The sequence below is a fragment of the Hemitrygon akajei genome, unplaced genomic scaffold, assembly GCF_048418815.1.
Source record: "Hemitrygon akajei unplaced genomic scaffold, sHemAka1.3 Scf000055, whole genome shotgun sequence".
In the NCBI taxonomy this organism is placed as follows: domain Eukaryota; kingdom Metazoa; phylum Chordata; class Chondrichthyes; order Myliobatiformes; family Dasyatidae; genus Hemitrygon; species Hemitrygon akajei.
The window spans coordinates 5,726,497-5,744,053 of NW_027331941.1; the positions used below are offsets into that span (position 1 = coordinate 5,726,497).

Sequence of the window (17,557 nt, forward strand, 5' to 3'; positions counted from 1 at the left end):
CTCCAAGTGGGGTCTGACCAAGTACTGTGCGCCGGCTGGTTTCAGCCGGTTCCTTGCGGGGTCGGTATCTTGGGCCACGCCTGCTTGTATCGCTCTTGTGCAGCCCGTGAGGAGTAAGGCTGTGGCGTCCCAAAGCCCTGCCAGGCAGTGATGCAGCTGCTCGGGATGCTCTCGATACGACCCCTGCAGAATGTGATGAGGATGGGGAGGGGGTGGGAGATGGACTTTCCTCAGCCTTCGCAGAAAAAGTAGAGACGCTGCTGGGCTTTCTTTGCTATGGAGCTGGTGTTGAGGGACCAGGTGAGATTCTCCGCCAGTTGAACACCAAGAAATTTGGTGCTCTTAACGATCTCGACCGAGGAGGGAGGTGTGTTTGTGTGTGTGTGCGTGTGTCTGGTCGGTCAGGAGCGGTGGAAGAAGCCGTGCTCAGAGTGTGGGTAAGTGTTCGAGTCCGTGCGTGCATCATCCCAGGAGCTGTGTTCGGAGGGCGTCAGGGTCCGTTGCTATGAATTCCAGGGTCTGCAGATTTCCTCTTGGTTGTCAGAGAGCAGTGCCCGTGTTCTGGGACCGGTCTCTCTGTCGGTGGGTGGGGGTGACCGTACGGGTCGTGCTTTGGGATCATGAGGTAGCGCAGGGAATGGGCTTTGCCTTCTGGAGGCTCCGGCTCCGGCTCTGTGTGACCTGGCAGTACATTTATTCCCCCGACTTCCAGCCTCCAACATTTGCCCGGCGGCTCCTCGGGGCTCGAGGGGCGGGTCCTCAGCCGGGCGACACGACGGACAGTGGTCCGGACCTATCCCAGGGGAGGTTTGCAGGCAGGGGGGCGGGACCTCTCTGTGACATCACTCCGGCGCCCCGTCAGTCACGGCTGAGCCTGCCTTCCCGATTGTGCGTCAGTCCGAGGGGCGGAGCGTAACCGCTGACGCAAAAGGGTTGGAGCCGGAACAGTCGGCTGAAAGATGGCGGCGCTGGTGGCGGACTACGGCTCGTCCGAGAGCGACGGGGCTTCGGGGTCGGAGTCGGAGCCGGAGCCGGAGTCCGAGGGCGGCGGTCCCAGGCCTCCCGGGTAGGTGGGTGTGAGGTGCCGGGGCGGAAACGGGGTATCGGTGATAGCTGCAGGTCGTTGAGCCCCGGGAGGTGTGGTGAGGGGTCCCCGTTCGTGAGGATGTGGGCTATTGGGATGAGCGGGAGGAGCGGTGAAGGAAGTCTGAAGTGGGGAGGGAAGGATGAGGGGAGATGTCGGGGAGGAGGAAGTGTGCTGGGGGTTTCTTAGCCGGGGAGAGCCTGAGTTGCTGAAAGTTGGGGCAGGGGCTGGAGATCTGGGAGTCTGCAGAGGAGAGGGGGTGTCTGAACTGGGGGATGGAGGTATGATAAGTCCCTGTGAAGGTAGGAGGGGGTGGAGGGACGGTGTCAGGGGGGTTTTGAAGGCTGAGCTAGGGAGGGTCGCTGTGAAGTTAGCTCTGAGGGAAGGGGTAGGTTTCAGGGAAGTGAAGGTGCGAGTGGGATGTCGGACAGGCTGAGGAAGGAAGCGGAGAGTTTGGAGGGAGGGATGTCTGAAGTTGCTGGGTTGGAGGGGGGGGGGGGGTCTGTGGAGATACTGTGATACTTTTAATTGGTACCCTGATAAAGTTTTGCGAAATTCGTTGTTTTGTGGCAGGAATGCAAAACAAGGTCACAAAACAAAGTTGTAACCAAAATAAATAGCTTTTTAAAAAAATAAATTAAGTGCCAAAGAGGAATAAATAGTGAGGCAGAGTTCTTGGGCCATTTGGAAATCTGACAGCGGGGGGGGGGGGGGGGGGGAGAGGAGATTTTCCAACTTGGAGTACTGTGCTCAGTTCTGGTCGCCTCACTACAGGAAGGATGTGGAAACCATAGAAAGGGTGCAGAGGAGATTTACAAGGTTGTTGCCTGGATTGGGGAGCATGCCTTATGAGAATAGGTTGAGTGAACTCGGCCTTTTCTCCTTGGAGCGACGGAGGATGAGAGGTGACCTGATAGAGGTGTACAAGATGATGAGAGGCATTGATCGTGTGGATAGTCAGAGGCTTTTTCCCAGGGCTGAAATGGTTAACAAGGGGGGGGCACAGGTTTAAGGTGCTTGGAAGTAGGTACAGAGGAGATGTCCGGGGTAAGTTTTTTACTCAGAGAGTGGTGAGTGCGTGGAATGGGCTGCCGGTGATGGTGGTGCAGGAGGATACGATAGGGTCTTTTAAGACACTCCTGGATAGGTACATGGAGCTCAAAAAAATAGAGGGCCTGAGGTAATTTCTAAAGTAAGTACATGTGTGGCATGCCTCATTGGTTAAAAACTCATCAGGGGTGTTTGATAAGTTCGTGGCCTAAGGTAGAAGGAAGTGAGTTATTAACTTCAAACTTTCTGCATGATCACAAAGAGCTGAACTGCATGTGCATGTAACGAGAGCTGTATTCTACCCTGAAATTATGAAGGGGGTGGATAAGATAGAGGCAGGAAAGTTGTTTCCACTGGTAGGCGAGACTAGAAGTGGGGGACATAGCCTCAAGATTCGGGTTGGGGAGGGGGGAGCGGTGGTTAGATTTAGGGTGGCGATGTGGAGAAATCGCTTCTCCCAGAGAGTGGAGTTCTCTGCCCCGTGAAGCAGCGGAGGCTGCCTCAGTAAATACGAGGGGTGATTGACGAGTTCATTGTGCAAGGTGGAAAACCGAGCGCATTTATTTTTCAACACAGTCCCCTCCTGCATTGACACACTGAGTCCCGCGGTCGTGGAGCAAACGGGTCTTGGACCTCCAGAAAGTGTCCACAGCGGGGGGGGGGGGGGGGGGGTGGTGATCGATAAGTTGGTGGCCTAGGGCAGAAGGAGATGAGTTATACATCTCTCGTTACACGCACGTGCAGTTCAACTCTTTGAGTGATTATGCAGAAAGTTTGAAGTTAATAACTCATCCGGGCGATTGAGAAATTTGTGGCCTAAGGTAGAAGGAGATGAGTTATTAACTTCAAACTGTCTGCATAATCACTCAAACAGTTGAACTGCACGTGCGTGTAATGAGAGCTGTACAACTCATCTCCTTCTGCCCCAGGCCACGAACCTGTCAATCACCCCCGCTGTGGACACTTTCTGGAGGTCCAGGATCCGTAGGCTCCACGACCGCTGGACTCAGTGTGTCAACGCAGGAGGGGACTGTGTTGAAAAATAAATGTGCTAGGTTTTCTAAAATAGACTCCTACCTTGGACCATGAACTTATCAATCACCCCTCGTACCTGCAGCTTAGAAAGATAGAGGGCTGTGCGGTGGAGAAATTCTAGGCAGTCTCTACAGTAGGTTACACGGTCGGCACGGCATTGTGGGCCGAAGGGCCTGTAGTGTGTCATAGATTTCTGTGTTCTAAAAAAAGTAGCTGAGGGGGGTTGGAATTGGAAGAAAAATTGCGAGGCCCTGACGTAATCGCTGGTGGGGGCCACACCGGGAGAACCGGGTGCCATCTCCTTTGGGACGGTGCCCGGCCTCTGCGTTCACGCGGTCAGCTCCAGATCCGGATTCTGCTCCTGCGCCTGGTTATCCAGCCGTGAAATCGGATCAGGGCTTGCAGGATGTGGGGGGGGGCCATCGCGTTGCGACGGGCGGGTCCCTGGGGGTGGGTGAGCGGGGCGGCCAGGGGTGGTGCCGTGGCGGGTTCGATCGATGGGCGCGAAACTCTTGGCCTGGGGGGGACGTAGCTCCCAGATCGGCACCAAAGGGCCGGGCAGCGTTGAAATCGCGCAGCCCACCTTTGCCCCCCCCGCCGGAGATGATACCCTTCTGTTCAGGATGGTGGTGAATACTTAGACGTGAGAGAGTCTGCAGATGCCGGAAATCCAGAGCGACACACGCACACGAAATGCTGGGGGAAACCAGTCCCACCTAGGAGATGTCTGTTCTCTCTTTTCGCATGGATGCAGCATAAATTCCTCCGGCATTCTGTGCGCGTGTTGCTTTTGAGTATCGGTGGCTCGGGTCGAGGCGTTGGACGCGTTCGGTGCCCGGCAGTTCGCTTGCGGGCGTTCCGTCACCAGTCGAGGCGGAGTTGTTGCTGATTCTCTCCGGGTTCATGTAGCTCAACCCCCCACCCCGGTTCGCTTCCCTCACTCCTGATTGGCTCCGCCCCTTCGGCTGGCCTTCGAATTCTATTGGCTCGCGTGCCTGTGGCTCCCGGGGGCTCGTGGGCGGTTGGTCGACGGAGTCGTCAGAGGAGGGTCGGGCTTCCGCAAGTCCCCGCGACCGCTTCGTGCCGGCGCGCGGCGTCCCAGTTGGAGCGGCCGGTCAGGGGCCGAGCAAGCGAAGGTGGAGGAGGGGCAGTCCCGGGGGGGAAACGGCAACAGCTGCGGGCCGCGGGCGTCTGCGAGCGGATCACCAAGGTCGGTGAGCACCACCATGGCAGTGACATCAGCAGAACAACTGCCTCCACACCCACTCCCTCGCGACCACTCAGGGCCCCAGACAGCCCTTCCAGGTGAGGCAACGCCTCACCTGCGGGTCTGCTGGGGTCACGCACTGTGTCCGGTGCTCCCCATGTGGCCTCCTGTATATTGGTGAGATCCGGTGCAGATTGGGAGACCGCCTCACCCGAACGAGCGGGAGCTCCCAGTGGCCGCCCATTTTAATTCCGCTTCCCGTTCCCATTCCGACACGTCCATCCTTGGCCTCCCCCACTGTCGGGATGAAGCCACACCCGGGTTGAAGGAACGACACCTTATATACCGTCTGGGTAGCCTCCAACCTGATGTCATGAACACCGATCTCTCAAACTTCCGGTAATGCCCCAAATCACCCCTTCCCCATTCCCCATCCCTTTTTCCCTCTGTTACCTCCTCTCCTTGCCCGCCCACCACCTCCCTCTGATGCTCCTCCTCCCCCCTTTTCTTTCTCCCATGGTCTTCTGTCCTCTCCTATCAGACTCCCCCCTTCTCCAGCCCTGTATCTTGTTCACCAATCACTTCCCAGCTCTCATATCAGACTTCTGTCCTCTCCTATCAGACTCCCCCTTCTCCAGCCCTGTATCTCGTTCACCAACCAACTTCCCAGCTCTCCTATCAGACTTCTGTCCTCTCCTATCAGATTCCCCCTTCTCCAGCCCTGTATCTCGTTCACCAACCAACTTCCCAGCTCTCCTATCAGACTTCTGTCCTCTCCTATCAGACTCCCCATTCTCCAGCCCTGTATCTCGTTCACCAATCACTTCCCAGCTCTCCTATCAGACTTCTGTCCTCTCCTATCAGACTCCCCCTTCTCCAGCCCTGTATCTCATTCACCAATCACTTCCCAGCTCTCCTATCAGACTTCTGTCCTCTCCTATCAGACTCCCCCTTCTCCAGCCCTGTATCTCGTTCACCAATCACTTCCCAGCTCTCCTATCAGACTTCTGTCCTCTCCTATCAGACTCCCCCTTCTCCAGCCCCATATCTGTTTCACCGGTCAACTTCCCAGCTCCTTACCTCATCCCTTCCCCTCCCAGTTTCACCTATAGCCTCGTGTCTCTCTGTCTTCCTTCCACCCTCCTTTTTAAACCTACTCGTCAGCTTTTTTCCCCTCCAGTCCTGCCAAAGGGTCCCAGCCCGAAACGTCGACGGTTTACTCTTTTCCATCAACGCTGCCCTTGGCCTGCTGAGTTCCTCCAGCGTGCAGTGCCTGTTGGTTCCATCTGCCTGCGTTTGGCCTGTGGTACTCCGATAACCCGAACAAACACCTTTTCAAGGTAACTGCAACTGCCTCCTCCACCTCTGCTGGCTGTCCGTTCCTGTTTCCCCACTGCCCTGCGGGTGGGGACCACCTAGGCGGCCCCTCAAGCGTCCCCTTTTAAATTTCTCCCTCCCCGCTCTCCTCTCACATTCCCAAGACAGGCGGGGATCAGAGGGTTGTTCAGCCACTGTCAGCGCCGCCTAGTGGGAGTGTGAGGGATAGCAATCAGAATCTGGTTCATTATCATCGGCAGCTGTCATGAAATTTGTTAACTTAGCAGCGGCAGTTCAATGCGATACATAATATAGAAGAAAAGTATTAAGAAATAAATCAATTACAGTTTAAATGTATTGAATGGATTAAAAAAAAAGCAGAAATAATATATATATATTGAAAAAGTGTCCAAAGATTCAATGTCCATTTAGGAATCGGATGGCAGAGGGGAAGAAGCTGTTCCTGAATTGCTGAGTGTGTGTCTTCAGGCTTCTGTACCTCCTGCCTGATGGTAACAGTGAGAAAAGGAAATGCCCTGGGTGCTGGAGGTCCTTAATGATGGACGCTGCCTTTCTGAGACACCGCTCCCTGTAGATAGATAGATAGATAGATACTTTATTCATCCCCATGGGGAAATTCAACATTTTTTCCAATGTCCCATACACTTGTTGTTGCAAAAACTAATTACATACAATACTTAACTCAGTAAAAATATGATATGCATCTAAATCACTAACTCAAAAAGCATTAATAATAGCTTTAAAAAAAAGTTCTTCAGTCCTGGCGGTTGAATTGTAAAGCCTAATGGCATTGGGGAGTATTGATGTCCTGGGTATTTTGCAGGCTAGTGCCCAAGATGGAGCTGACTAGATTTACAACCTTCTTCAGCTTCTTTCAGTCCTGTGCAGTAGCTCCCCACCCCCCCCATACCAGACAGTGATGCAGCCTGTCAGCATGCTCTCCACGGTATATCAAGAGAAGTTTTTGAGTGTATTTGTTGACGTACCAAATCTCTTCAAACTCCTAATGAAATATAGCCACTGACTTGCCTTCTTCATAACTGCATCGATATGTTGGAACCAGGTTAGATCCTCAGAGATCTTGACACCCAGGAACTTGAAGCTGCTCACCCTCTCCCCTTCTGATCCCTCTATGAGGATTGGTATGTGTTCCTTGGTCTTGCCCTTCCTGAAGTCCACAATCATAAGAGCAGATGATACAGGGGCAGATGTAGGCCCATTGATTCTGTTCCGCCATTCAATCATGGCTGATCGAAGTCTTCCAGTCATCCCCACTCCCCTGTCTTCTCCCCGTCCCCTTTGATGCCCTGGCTAATCAAGAACCTATCCACCTCTGCGTTAAAATCACCCAATGACTTGGCCTCCACAGCCGCCCGTGGCAACGAACTCCACAGATTCTCCACCCTCTGACTAAAGTAATTTCTCCGCATTTCTGTTCAAAACAGATTTCCTTCAATCCTGAAGTTGTGCCCTATTGTCCTAAACTCCCCTATCATGGCAACTAACTTCGCCATCTCTAATCTGTTCGGGCCTTTTAACATTCGGAATGTTTCTATGAGATCCCTCCTCATTCTCCTGAACTCCAGGGAATCCAGCCCAGAGCTGCCAGACGTTCCTCATACGGTAACCCTTTCATTCCTGGAATCATTCTCGTGAATCTTCTCTGAACCCTCTCCAATGTCAGTATGTCCTTTCTCAAATAAGGAGCCCAAAACTGCACACAGTACTCCAGGTGTGGTCTCTCGACCTCCTTTTCGAGCCTCAACATCACATCCCTGCTCTTATATTCTGTACCTCTAGAAATGAACGCTAACATTGCATTCCACTTCTTCACCACCGACTCAACCTGGAGGTTGACCTTTAGTGTATCTTGCACAAGGACTCACAAGTCCATCTCTGCATTTTGAATTCTCCCCCCATCTAAATAATAGTCTGCCCGTTTATTTCTTCATCATACACTTTCCAACGTTGTATTTCATTTGCCGCTTATTTTCCCAGACACCTAAACTATCCCTGTCTCTCTGCAGGCTCTCTGTTTCCTCAGTACTACCCACTCCTCCACCTATCTTTGTATCATCAGCAAATCCATTAATCCTATAGTCCAAATCACATACATTGTGAAAGGCAGCGGTCCCAACACCGATCCCTGTGGATCTCCACTGGTAACTGGCAGCCAGCTGGAATAGGATCCCCTTATTCCCACTCTCTGCATTCTGCCGATCAACCAATGCTTCACCCATGTTAGTAACTCCCCTGTAATTCCCCTAGAGCTATGGTGTTGTGGCCATCACAGAGACTTGGGCACGAATGGCCACTTCAAGTGCCAGACTTTAGGTGTTTCAGAAAGGACCGGGAGGGAGGCAAAAGAGGTGGGGGCGTGGCACCTCTTTCGATCAGAGGTAGTGTCAACGGCTGCAGAAAAGGAGGAAGCCATGGAGGGGTTCCCTACGGAGTCTCCGTGGGTGGAAGTTAGGAATGGGAAGGGGTCAGTAACCCTACTGGGTGTTTTTATAGACCACCTGATAGTAACAGGGACATCAAAGAGGAGATAGCAAGACAGATTCTGGAAAGGAATAATAAAAACAGGGTTGTTGTGGTGGGAAGTTTTAATTTCTCAAGTATTGATTGGCATCTCCCTGGAGCGAGGGGTTTAGATGGGGTGGAGTTTGTTTGGTGTGTTCAGGAAGGTTTCCTGACACAATATGCAGATCAGCCTACAAGAGGAGAGGCTGTACTTGATTTGGTATTGGGAAATGAACCTGGTTAGGTGTCAGATCTCTCAGTGGGAGAGCATTTTGGAGATCGTGATCACAATTCTATCTCCTTTACCATAGCATTGGAGTGGGATAGGTACAGGCAAGTTAGGGAAACGTAAAATTGGAGTAAGGGGAAATATCAGGCAGAACTTGGAAGCATAAATTGGAAACAGATGTTCTCAGGGAAACGTACAGAAGAAATGTGGCAAATGTTCAGGGGATATTTGCATGTGGTTCTGAGTAGGTACGTTCCAATGAGACAGGGAAAGGATGGTAGGGTACAAGATCCGTGGTGGACAAAGGCCGTTGTAAATCTAGTCAAGAAAAGAAGAGCTTATGAAAGTTTCAAAAAAACTAGGTAATGATAGGAATCTGGAAGATTATGAAGCTAGCAGGAAGGAGTTTAAGAATGAAATTAGGAGAGCCGGAAGGGGCCATGAGAAGGCCTTCCCGGACAGGATTACGGAAAACACCAAGGCATTATACAAGTATGTGAAGAGCAAATGGATAAGATGTGAGAGACTAGGACCAATGAAGTGTGACAGTGAAAAAGTGTGTACGGGACTGGAGAAAACAGCGGAGGTACTTAATGAATACTTTGCTTCAGTATTCACTACGGAAAAGGATCTTGGTGATTGCAGGGATGACTTGCAGTCGACTGAAAAGCTTGGAAATGTAAATATTAAGGAAGAGGATCTATTGTGACTTTTGGAGGGCATCAGGTTGGATAAGTCACCGGGACCAGATGAGATGTGTCCCAGGTGACTGTGGGAAGCAAGGGAGGAGATTGCTCATCCCCTGGCAATGATCTTTGCATCATTAATACATTAATCAGGTTCTGGAGGATTGGTGGGATGTGGATGTTGTTCCCTTATTCGAGAGAGAGAGCAGGGATGGCCAGGAAATCATAGACCAGTGAGTCTTACCTCAGTGGCTGGTAAGTTGATGGAGAAGATCCTGAGGGGCTGGATTTATGAACATTTGGAGAGGTGTAATATGATTAGGAATAGTCAGCATGGCTTTGTCAAGGACAGGTCGTGCCTTACAAGACTGATTGAATCTTTTGAGGATGTGACTAAACACACTGATGAAGGAAGAGCAGTAGATGTAGTGTATATGGATTTCAGCAAGGCATTTGATAAGGTACCCCATGCAAGGCTTATTGAGAAAATAAGGAGGCATGGGATCCAAGGGGACATTGCTTTGTGGATCCAGAACTGGCTTGCCCACGGAAGACGGGTCATATTCTGCATGGAGGTTGGTGACTGGTGGTGTGCCTCAGGGATCTGTTCTGGGACCCCTACTCCTTGTGATTTTTATAAATGACCTGGATGAGGAAGTGGAGGGATGGGTTAGTAAATTTGCTGATGACGCAAAGGTTGGAGGTGTTGTGGATCGTGTGGAGAGCTGTCAGAGGTTACAGTGGGACATCGATAGGATGCAAAACTGGGCTGAGAAGTGGCAGATGGATTTCAACCCAGTTAAGTGTGAGGTGGTTCATTTTGGTAGGTTAAATATGATGGCAGAATATAGTATTAATGGGAAGACTCTTGTCAGTGTGGAGGATCAGGGGTGTCTAGGGGTCTGAATCCATAGGACACTTAAAGCTGCTACACAAGTTGACTCTGTGATTAAGAAGGCGTACGGTGTATTGGCTTGATCAATCGTGCTATTGAGTTTCAGAGCCGAGAGGTAATGTTGCAGCTATATAGGACCCTGGTCAAACCCCATTTGGAGTACTGTGCTCAATTCTGGTTGTCTGACTATAGGAAGGATGTGGAAACCATAGAAAGGGTGCAGAGGAAATTTACAAGGATGTTGCCTGGATTGGGGAGCATGCCTTACGAGAATAAGTTGAGTGAACTCAGCCTTTTCTCCTCGGAGCGATGGAGGATGAGAGGTGACCTGATAGAGGTGTACAAGATGATGAGAGGCATTGATCGTGTGGATAGTCAGAGACTTTTCCCCAGGGCTGAAATGGTTAACACGAGGTTAACCATTAAGGTTACATGGTTAAGGTGCTGGGGAGTAGGTACAGAGAAGACGTCAGGGGTAAGTTTTTCACTCAGAGAGTGGTGAGTGCGTGGAATGGGCTGCCGGCGACAGTGGTGGAGGCGGATACGATAGGGTCTTTTCAGAGACTTTTGGATAGGTACACACTTAGAAAAATAGAGGGCTATAGGCAACTCAAGTAATTTCTAAGGTCAGGACATGTTCGGCACAACTTTGTGGGCCGAAGGGCCTGTATTGTGCTGTACGTTTCCTATGTTTCTAATTCCATGGACTCTTATCTTGCTAAGCAGCCTCATGTGCGGCACCTTGTCAAAGGCCTTCTGAGAATCCAAGTACCCCACGTCTACTACATCTCCTTTGTCTACCCTGCTTGTAATTTCCTCAGGAAAAAAATTGCAAAAAGTTAGTCAGGAAACCATGCTGGCTTTGGCCTGTCTTCTCCTGTGCCTCCAGATATCCCATAATCTCATCCCCAACAATCGATTCCAACAACTTCCCAACCACTGATGTCAGGCTAACGGGTCTGTAGTCTCCTTTCCGCTGCCTCCCACCCTTCTTTAAATAGCGGAGTAACATTTGCAATTTTCCACTCGTCCGGTACAATGCCAGAACCTCTGGGTTCTTGGAAGATTACTGTTAATGCCTCCCCAATCTCTCCAGCTGCTTCCTTCAGAACCCTTCAATCAGCTCTTTCGTCTGACTGACGTTGAGTGCCGGGTTGTCGCTGCGGCACCACTTCAGCAGTTGGCATATCTCACTCCTGTACGCCCTCTCGTCACCACCTGAGATTCTACCAACAACGGTTGTGTCACCAGCAAGTTTATAGATGTTATTTGAACTATGCCTAGCCACACAGTCATGTGTATAGAGAGAGTAAAGCAGTGGGCTGAGCACACATCCTTGAGATACAGCGCTGTTGATTTTCAGCCAGGAGGAGATATTATCACCAATCTGCAGAGATTGTCGTCTTCCGGTTAGGAAGTCGAGGATCCGATTGCAGAGGAAGGTACAGTGGCCTAGGTATCAATAAATTAGAGAGAGTGCAGAGATGATTTACTAGGATGTTACCTGGGTTTCAGCACTTAAGTTACAGAGAAAGGTTGAACAAGTTTGGTCTCTATTCATTGGAGCGTAGAAGGTTGAGGGGGGATTTGATCGAGGTATTTAAAATGTTGAGAGGGATAGATAGAGTTGACGTGAATAGGCTGTTTCCATTGAGAGTAGGGGAGATTCAAACGAAAGGACTTGATTTGAGATTTAGGGGGCAAAAGTTTAAGGGTAACACGAGGGGGAATTTCTTTACTCAGAGAGTGGTAGCTGTGTGGAATGAGCTTCCAGTAGAAGGGGCCAACAGGCTACTGGGCAGTTTCTTAACGCAAGCCTTTCGACTTTTAAATTCGCACTGCAGCGGAGTCGTAACGCAGAAGATTTTTTTACTCCCTCGCGCTGTGGGACGGATGTGAGATTCGTATAGATTTTAAATGTATATGCAGTCGGCCCTCCTCACCCGCGGGTTCCGCACGCGCGCGGATTCAACTGACTGTGGATCGGGAAAACCCGGAAGTTCTCTCTCCAGCACTTGTTGCTTGAGCATGCACAGACTATTTTTTTCTTGTCATTATTCCCTAAACAATGCAGTATAACAACTATTTACATAGCATTTACATTGTATTATGTATTATCAGTAATCTGGAGATGACTTAACAGTACAGGCAGTCCCTGAGTTATGAACGAGTTCCACTCCTGAGGCCGGTTTAAAGTCGGAACAGGTACATCCGGTATTATTTAGTGTCAGTTAGTCAAACGTTTTTCTTAGTGTATAGTACATATTTTACCTTTCTATGCATATAAAACACTTAAGAAACATATTTCAATAATAAACCACGGCGTTCCTTAGTAATAATTGCAGCTTTCATCGGGACAGGGCCTTTCGCATGCTCCATCAAAATTGTTCTGATCGTTGGCAGACTGTAGCCTAACGCTTTTCCAATGACCGATGGTGTTTCACCTCTTTCCGATCGCTTTATTATTTCCACCTTATTCTCAATCGCGATCGTGATTATTTTCGTGAATAGAAACGCTGTGGATATAGAGCTGTGCCTGGTCCTAATGTCCACCGCACTGAGACAGGTTGAATAAGGTCTGGGGTTCCGCCGGGTCCTAATGTCCACCTCACTGAGACAGGTTAAATAAGGTCTGGGGTTCCGCCGGGTCCTAATGTCCACCGCACCGAGACAGGTTAAATAAGGTCCGGGGTTCCGCTGGGTCCTAATGTCCACTTCACTGAGACAGGTTGAATAAGGTTCTGGGGTTCTGCTGGGTCCTAATGTCCACCGCACTGAGACGGGTTAAATAGGGTCCGGGGTTCCGCTGGGTCCTAATGTCCACTTCACTGAGACAGGTTGAATAAGGGTCTGGGGTTCTGCTGGGTCCTAATGTCCACCGCGCTGAGACGGGTTGAATAAGGTCCGGGGTTCTGCTGGGTCCTAATGTCCACCTCACTGAGACAGGTTGAATAAGGTTCTGGGGTTCTGCTGGGTCCTAATGTCCACCACACTGAGACAGGTTAAATAAGGTCTGGGGTTCCGCAGGGTCCTAATGTCCACCGCACCGAGACGGGTTGAATAAGGTCCGGGGTTCCGCCGGGTCCTAATGTCCACCGCACCGAGACAGGGTAAATAAGGTCTGGGGTTCTGCTGAGTCCTAGGTCCACTGCACAGAGACAGGTGAAATAAGGGACTTGAGCATCCGCGTATTTTGGTATCTGCGGGGATTCCCGGAACCAATCCACCGCGGGTAACGAGGGCCGACTATATATATAAAAATTCAAAATAGATATATATAAATAGTATGTCGATAATTTGGTAGTAGGCATTCTGTTGGTAGGTATATCGGTGAGTGTAGTGTAGCAGCCGTGCGGTTTTTCATATCTGCCGTCACCAGCCGTTCAAAGCATTTCATGATGGCCGGTGTCGGTGCCCGCCGGGGCGGTAGTCGTTCGGTCCTGAAGGTGCAGAGTTCTTCGGTACAGGGGTGACGGGAGGCTGATCTGAAGCATGCGGGGATAGCGGCCCGTGGACGAGCGCCGTCATCCCTCTCGACCCGCCCCCTCACTCGCCCACTCCCCTGCCTCCTCCCCGCGACCCTCGCCGGTCGAGAAAGCCGGCTTTAAGCGCGCCCCAGCGGCCTGGCCTCGTAGATGACTCAAAGATTCATCGCCCTCCGGCTGACCCCAAAAAAAAATCCCTCCTTACCTCTGTTCCGATCTTGTATCCTGAGGCCGTCCCCTCCGGGTCCTCATTCCCTCCGTTGCAGGAAACGTCCTCTCCGCACCCGCTCCATCGAGGCCTTCCGATATCCGACAGGTTTCAGTGAGGTCCCCTTTCACCCCCCACCCCGCCACACCGTTTGGTCCAAACTCCAGTGTGTGCACAGGCCCAGAGCAGTCAAAATGCCCCTCGTACATTAACCCTTTCGTTCCTGGCTCGTTCTTCGGACCCTCGCCAACGTTGGCATATTCTTTCTTACATATGGAGTCCAAATTCATAGTCCCGTCTCACCAATGACTTGTAAACCCTCAGCATTACAACCTTGATATTACTTAAATAATTTTTTTTTTATTTAGAGATACAGCCCGGTTAATAAATAATCTGCGTCTTTATTACTTTCTTCTCCCAATGCACAAATCTATCTGAACGTCCTGCCCTCCTGTTCTCCCAGAGCGCGGCACCCAGCTCTTTCCCGAATGGAGGCGGGGGCGATAATAGCACTCGAGGGGCTTTCGGAGAGGTGCCGCGATCAGGCCATAAGACAAAGGGGCAGGAGTCGGCCATTCGGCCCATCGAGTCTGCTCCGCCATTTCATCATGAGCCGATCCAATCTCCCCTTTAGTCCCATTCCCCCTCCTTCTCACCATAACCTTTGACGCCCTGGCTACTCAGATACCTATCGATCTCTGCCTTCAATACACCCAATGACCCGGCCTCCACTGCCGCCCGTGGCAACAAATTCCACAGATTCACCACCCTCTGGCTAAAAGAAAAATGTCTCGCATCTCTGATCTGAATGGGCGCCCTGCAATCCTCAAGTCATGTCCTCTCGTACTAGACTCCCCCACCATGGGAAACAACTTTGCCACATCCACTCTGTCCGTGCCTTTCGACATTCGAAATGTTTCTATGAGGCCCCCCCTCATTCTTCTAAACTCCAAGGGGTACAGTCCAAGAGCGGTCAAACGTTCCTCGTATGTTAACCCTCTCATTCCCGGAATCATTCTGGTGGAGGGTCAGAGAACGTGGGGGCGGGAAAAGGGACCGGCTCAGAGACTAGCACGGATGAACGGGCTGAAGGGCCTTCTTTGGTGTTACATGACGGCGGGGTGTCCCGTACTGACCCTCTGCCCTGTTTCCTCCGCAGGGCCCAGGCGATTCAGCGGGGATCTCCGCTGAGGAGCAGGCCGGCGACGGGAGAGCCGCCGGAGGAGGAGGAGGAGGAGGAGGAAGGGGACGACGGAGGGGCCACCGCCAAGCTCCCTCCCCCCCAGCTGGAGGGGGCCCTGCCCCAGGTGGCCGGCGTCTTTGCCAACCCCTTTGCCGAAGAGCGGCGGGAGCAGCTGAGGCTGCTGGAGAAGCACGTGCGGCTGACGGGGCGCCTGGGCGAGCAGGGCCCGGGCGGCCCCCGCGTCTGCCTCCCCTACCGCAAGGACGGACGCTGCCGGTACGGGGTCAACTGCAAGTTCGCCCACGACAGCGACCTGCCCGCCTCCCAGAGCGCAGACTCAGGCGGCCAGCCGGCCGCGGCTCACGTCGCCAGCAACGGGCAGACCGCGGCCAACGTCGCTCCCGGTAGCAGTCAGCCCGGGACTAAGAGGAGGCCCGGCCTGAGCCCCGGCCTCCTGCCTCCCAAGAGGAGTCTGAAGGACTACCAAGCTCAGAGGGCCAAAGAGGGGCTGGGGTACCTCTAGTTGTGGGACATGTGCGGGAGCGGGGTGGGGGAGAGAGAGTTTGGGCCGCCGCACTGCTGGAACTGACCTATGAGAGCCAACCGGCTGCTGGGACGCAGCCAATGAGGAAGCTGAGGTGCCAATGAGGGGGACTGCCGGAAGCAGCCAATGAGAGGGATCTCAACTGCTGCAGCGCAGCCAATGGGTGGGGGGGGACGACGACACATAGCCAGTGGGGAGACTTCAGCTGCTGAAGTGCGGCCAATTGCAGGCTTGCGTCGCCCTGACGTGGCCAATGGGAGACCCGGGCTGCTGCGACGTGGCCAATGGGAAACCTAGCCTTCTTAGGGAGGGCTGACGGAGGGCCTGGAAGTGGGAATGAGAGTCACGGGAAGGTGTCCCCCCCCACCCCCTTTCTCAGGAAGGGGAGGGCGTGGGGCGGAGGTGGTGGTGTGTGTCCCACTTCTACACCCCTGGGGTCAGAAGGCAGGCAAGGGGGTGGGGACGGCTCAGAAGGGGCGTTGATGTTGGGGCGGGGGGGGGAGGTCACAGGTTATCTCGGGGTCGCCCCGTCTCAGGCTTTGGTTCGACTCCCTGTTGTACGGGAGCTGAGCTGACCAAGTGTGTGGGTGTTGGGGTACCTTGTCGCTGGGGGAAGGGGGGGTGCAGGTTGTCACGTACCCGTAGCGGTTTAAATGAACCCGCGGCAATCGACCGCGCCTGGAGTCTGGTTTTGATGTTACCACCACTGTCTTTATTAGTATCTACTTAATATAGCAACTCAAACGAGAACAATCGAAAGTTAACGGTGTGTTTTTTTTTGTGTAAATATAACTCCCAAACTATCGAGCTCGGTGGGGGGGGGCACCAGGCTTAAAATGTTGAGATGGTGATGTACGAAAGTTCAGTTCATTCACGGTTTTAATGACGTGGGAGGGACATTCATAATAGACAATAGGTGCAGGAGTAGGCCATTCGGCCCTTCTAGCCAGCACCGTCATCCACTGCGATCATGGCTGTGATCATCCAGAATCGCCGTAGGTTTTATCCGTCGTCGTCCCAAACCCGCTTACGAATTATCACCAACAAACAGCAGCTTATCACAGGGGTTGCCGTCTTCAAAGGGAACCACCTCCCAGGCAAGGGTTAACACACAGGTAGGTTCCGCAAGGTTGCCCCGGCCACACCACGTGATAGCCACGTCGCGATGCGCTGGGTCGACGCTCGACCCACCCTTGTGGGCACCCGGCAGTTCCCAACCAGTGACCCCTCAGTCACTGGCTCCCTTCCACCGTCCGACTGTGAGTGTCCTCGCTTACATCAAAACGAGCCGCAGAGTCAAATAGTTCTGCCCCCACCGCCCCAGTAAGAGTCGAACAGGAGCCGAGAGAGCTGGCGGCTGACGTCACTCAGGCACTCCCTCTTAAAAGTGACAGTCCGCGGCAAGGTAAACCTAGGGGTTCGTCACAGGGCGGTGGAGGGAGTGTGGACTGTACCCCCCCCCCAACCCCCACCCCTCCCGCTGCACAACATCTCCCAGCCCACATCGAAATAAGGCCGATGTGAAAGGTCCGAGCGAGGGGGTTGCAAGATGCCGGAGGGACTCTACCGAGGGGGACAGGCGATGGGCGTTTCAGTCCGAGACCCTTGGTCAGGGTGCAGGATGTTCCCCGCTCCCCTCTCTCAACCCTTCGTGAGCCCTCCCGCCCGATCTCTCCCAGTCCCCAGTCATCCACTTGCCTTCCGCTGCTCCCTCACCATCACCCATGGCCCTCCTCAGTCACTGATTGCCCCTCTGGCAGCCGCCCAGCCCCCTTCCCCCGCACAGCTCCCCGCCCATCCAATCACACCCCCTGTACTCCGTCTTCCCTATGATAGAATCACAGAAATCGACAGCACCACACAGGCCCTTCAGCCCACGACGTTGTGCCGACCACGTAGCCTACTCGTGAATCTGCCTGGACTCTCGAAACTCCCTCACTTTCTCTCTCTTACTTTCCCTGAGTCAGTCTCTCTAAACTCGCTCCTACTTTCACTGTCACTCTCTAACTCTCTTTTCCTCCCATTCACTCTCACCCCTCCCTCTATCTCTCTCTTACTCTCACCCTCTCTCTGACTCGCACTCACTCTCC

The 17,557-nt window shown here is 52.6% G+C and overlaps 1 protein-coding gene across 1 annotated transcript; it reads left to right on the top strand.

The window, feature by feature from the left end:
- Window positions 1–919: 919 nt before the first annotated feature.
- On the top strand, window positions 920–16,226 carry LOC140721462 (uncharacterized). The gene is made up of 2 exons (XM_073036281.1): window positions 920–1,066; window positions 14,900–16,226. Exons 1-2 carry the CDS (start codon window positions 960–962, stop codon window positions 15,444–15,446), a joined length of 654 nt encoding a protein of 217 aa, XP_072892382.1. The 5' UTR covers window positions 920–959; the 3' UTR covers window positions 15,447–16,226.
- The last annotated feature ends 1,331 nt before the right edge of the window (window positions 16,227–17,557 follow it).

Excerpts from the sequence above, each read along its gene's own strand:
- LOC140721462 (XM_073036281.1), top strand. The coding sequence starts at position 960 with ATGGCGGCGCTGGTGGCGGACTACGGCTCGTCCGAGAGCGACGGGGCT. Across the intron at positions 1,067-14,899 it reads GGCGGTCCCAGGCCTCCCGG|GGCCCAGGCGATTCAGCGGG; the intron begins GTAGGTGGGTGT and ends TTTCCTCCGCAG.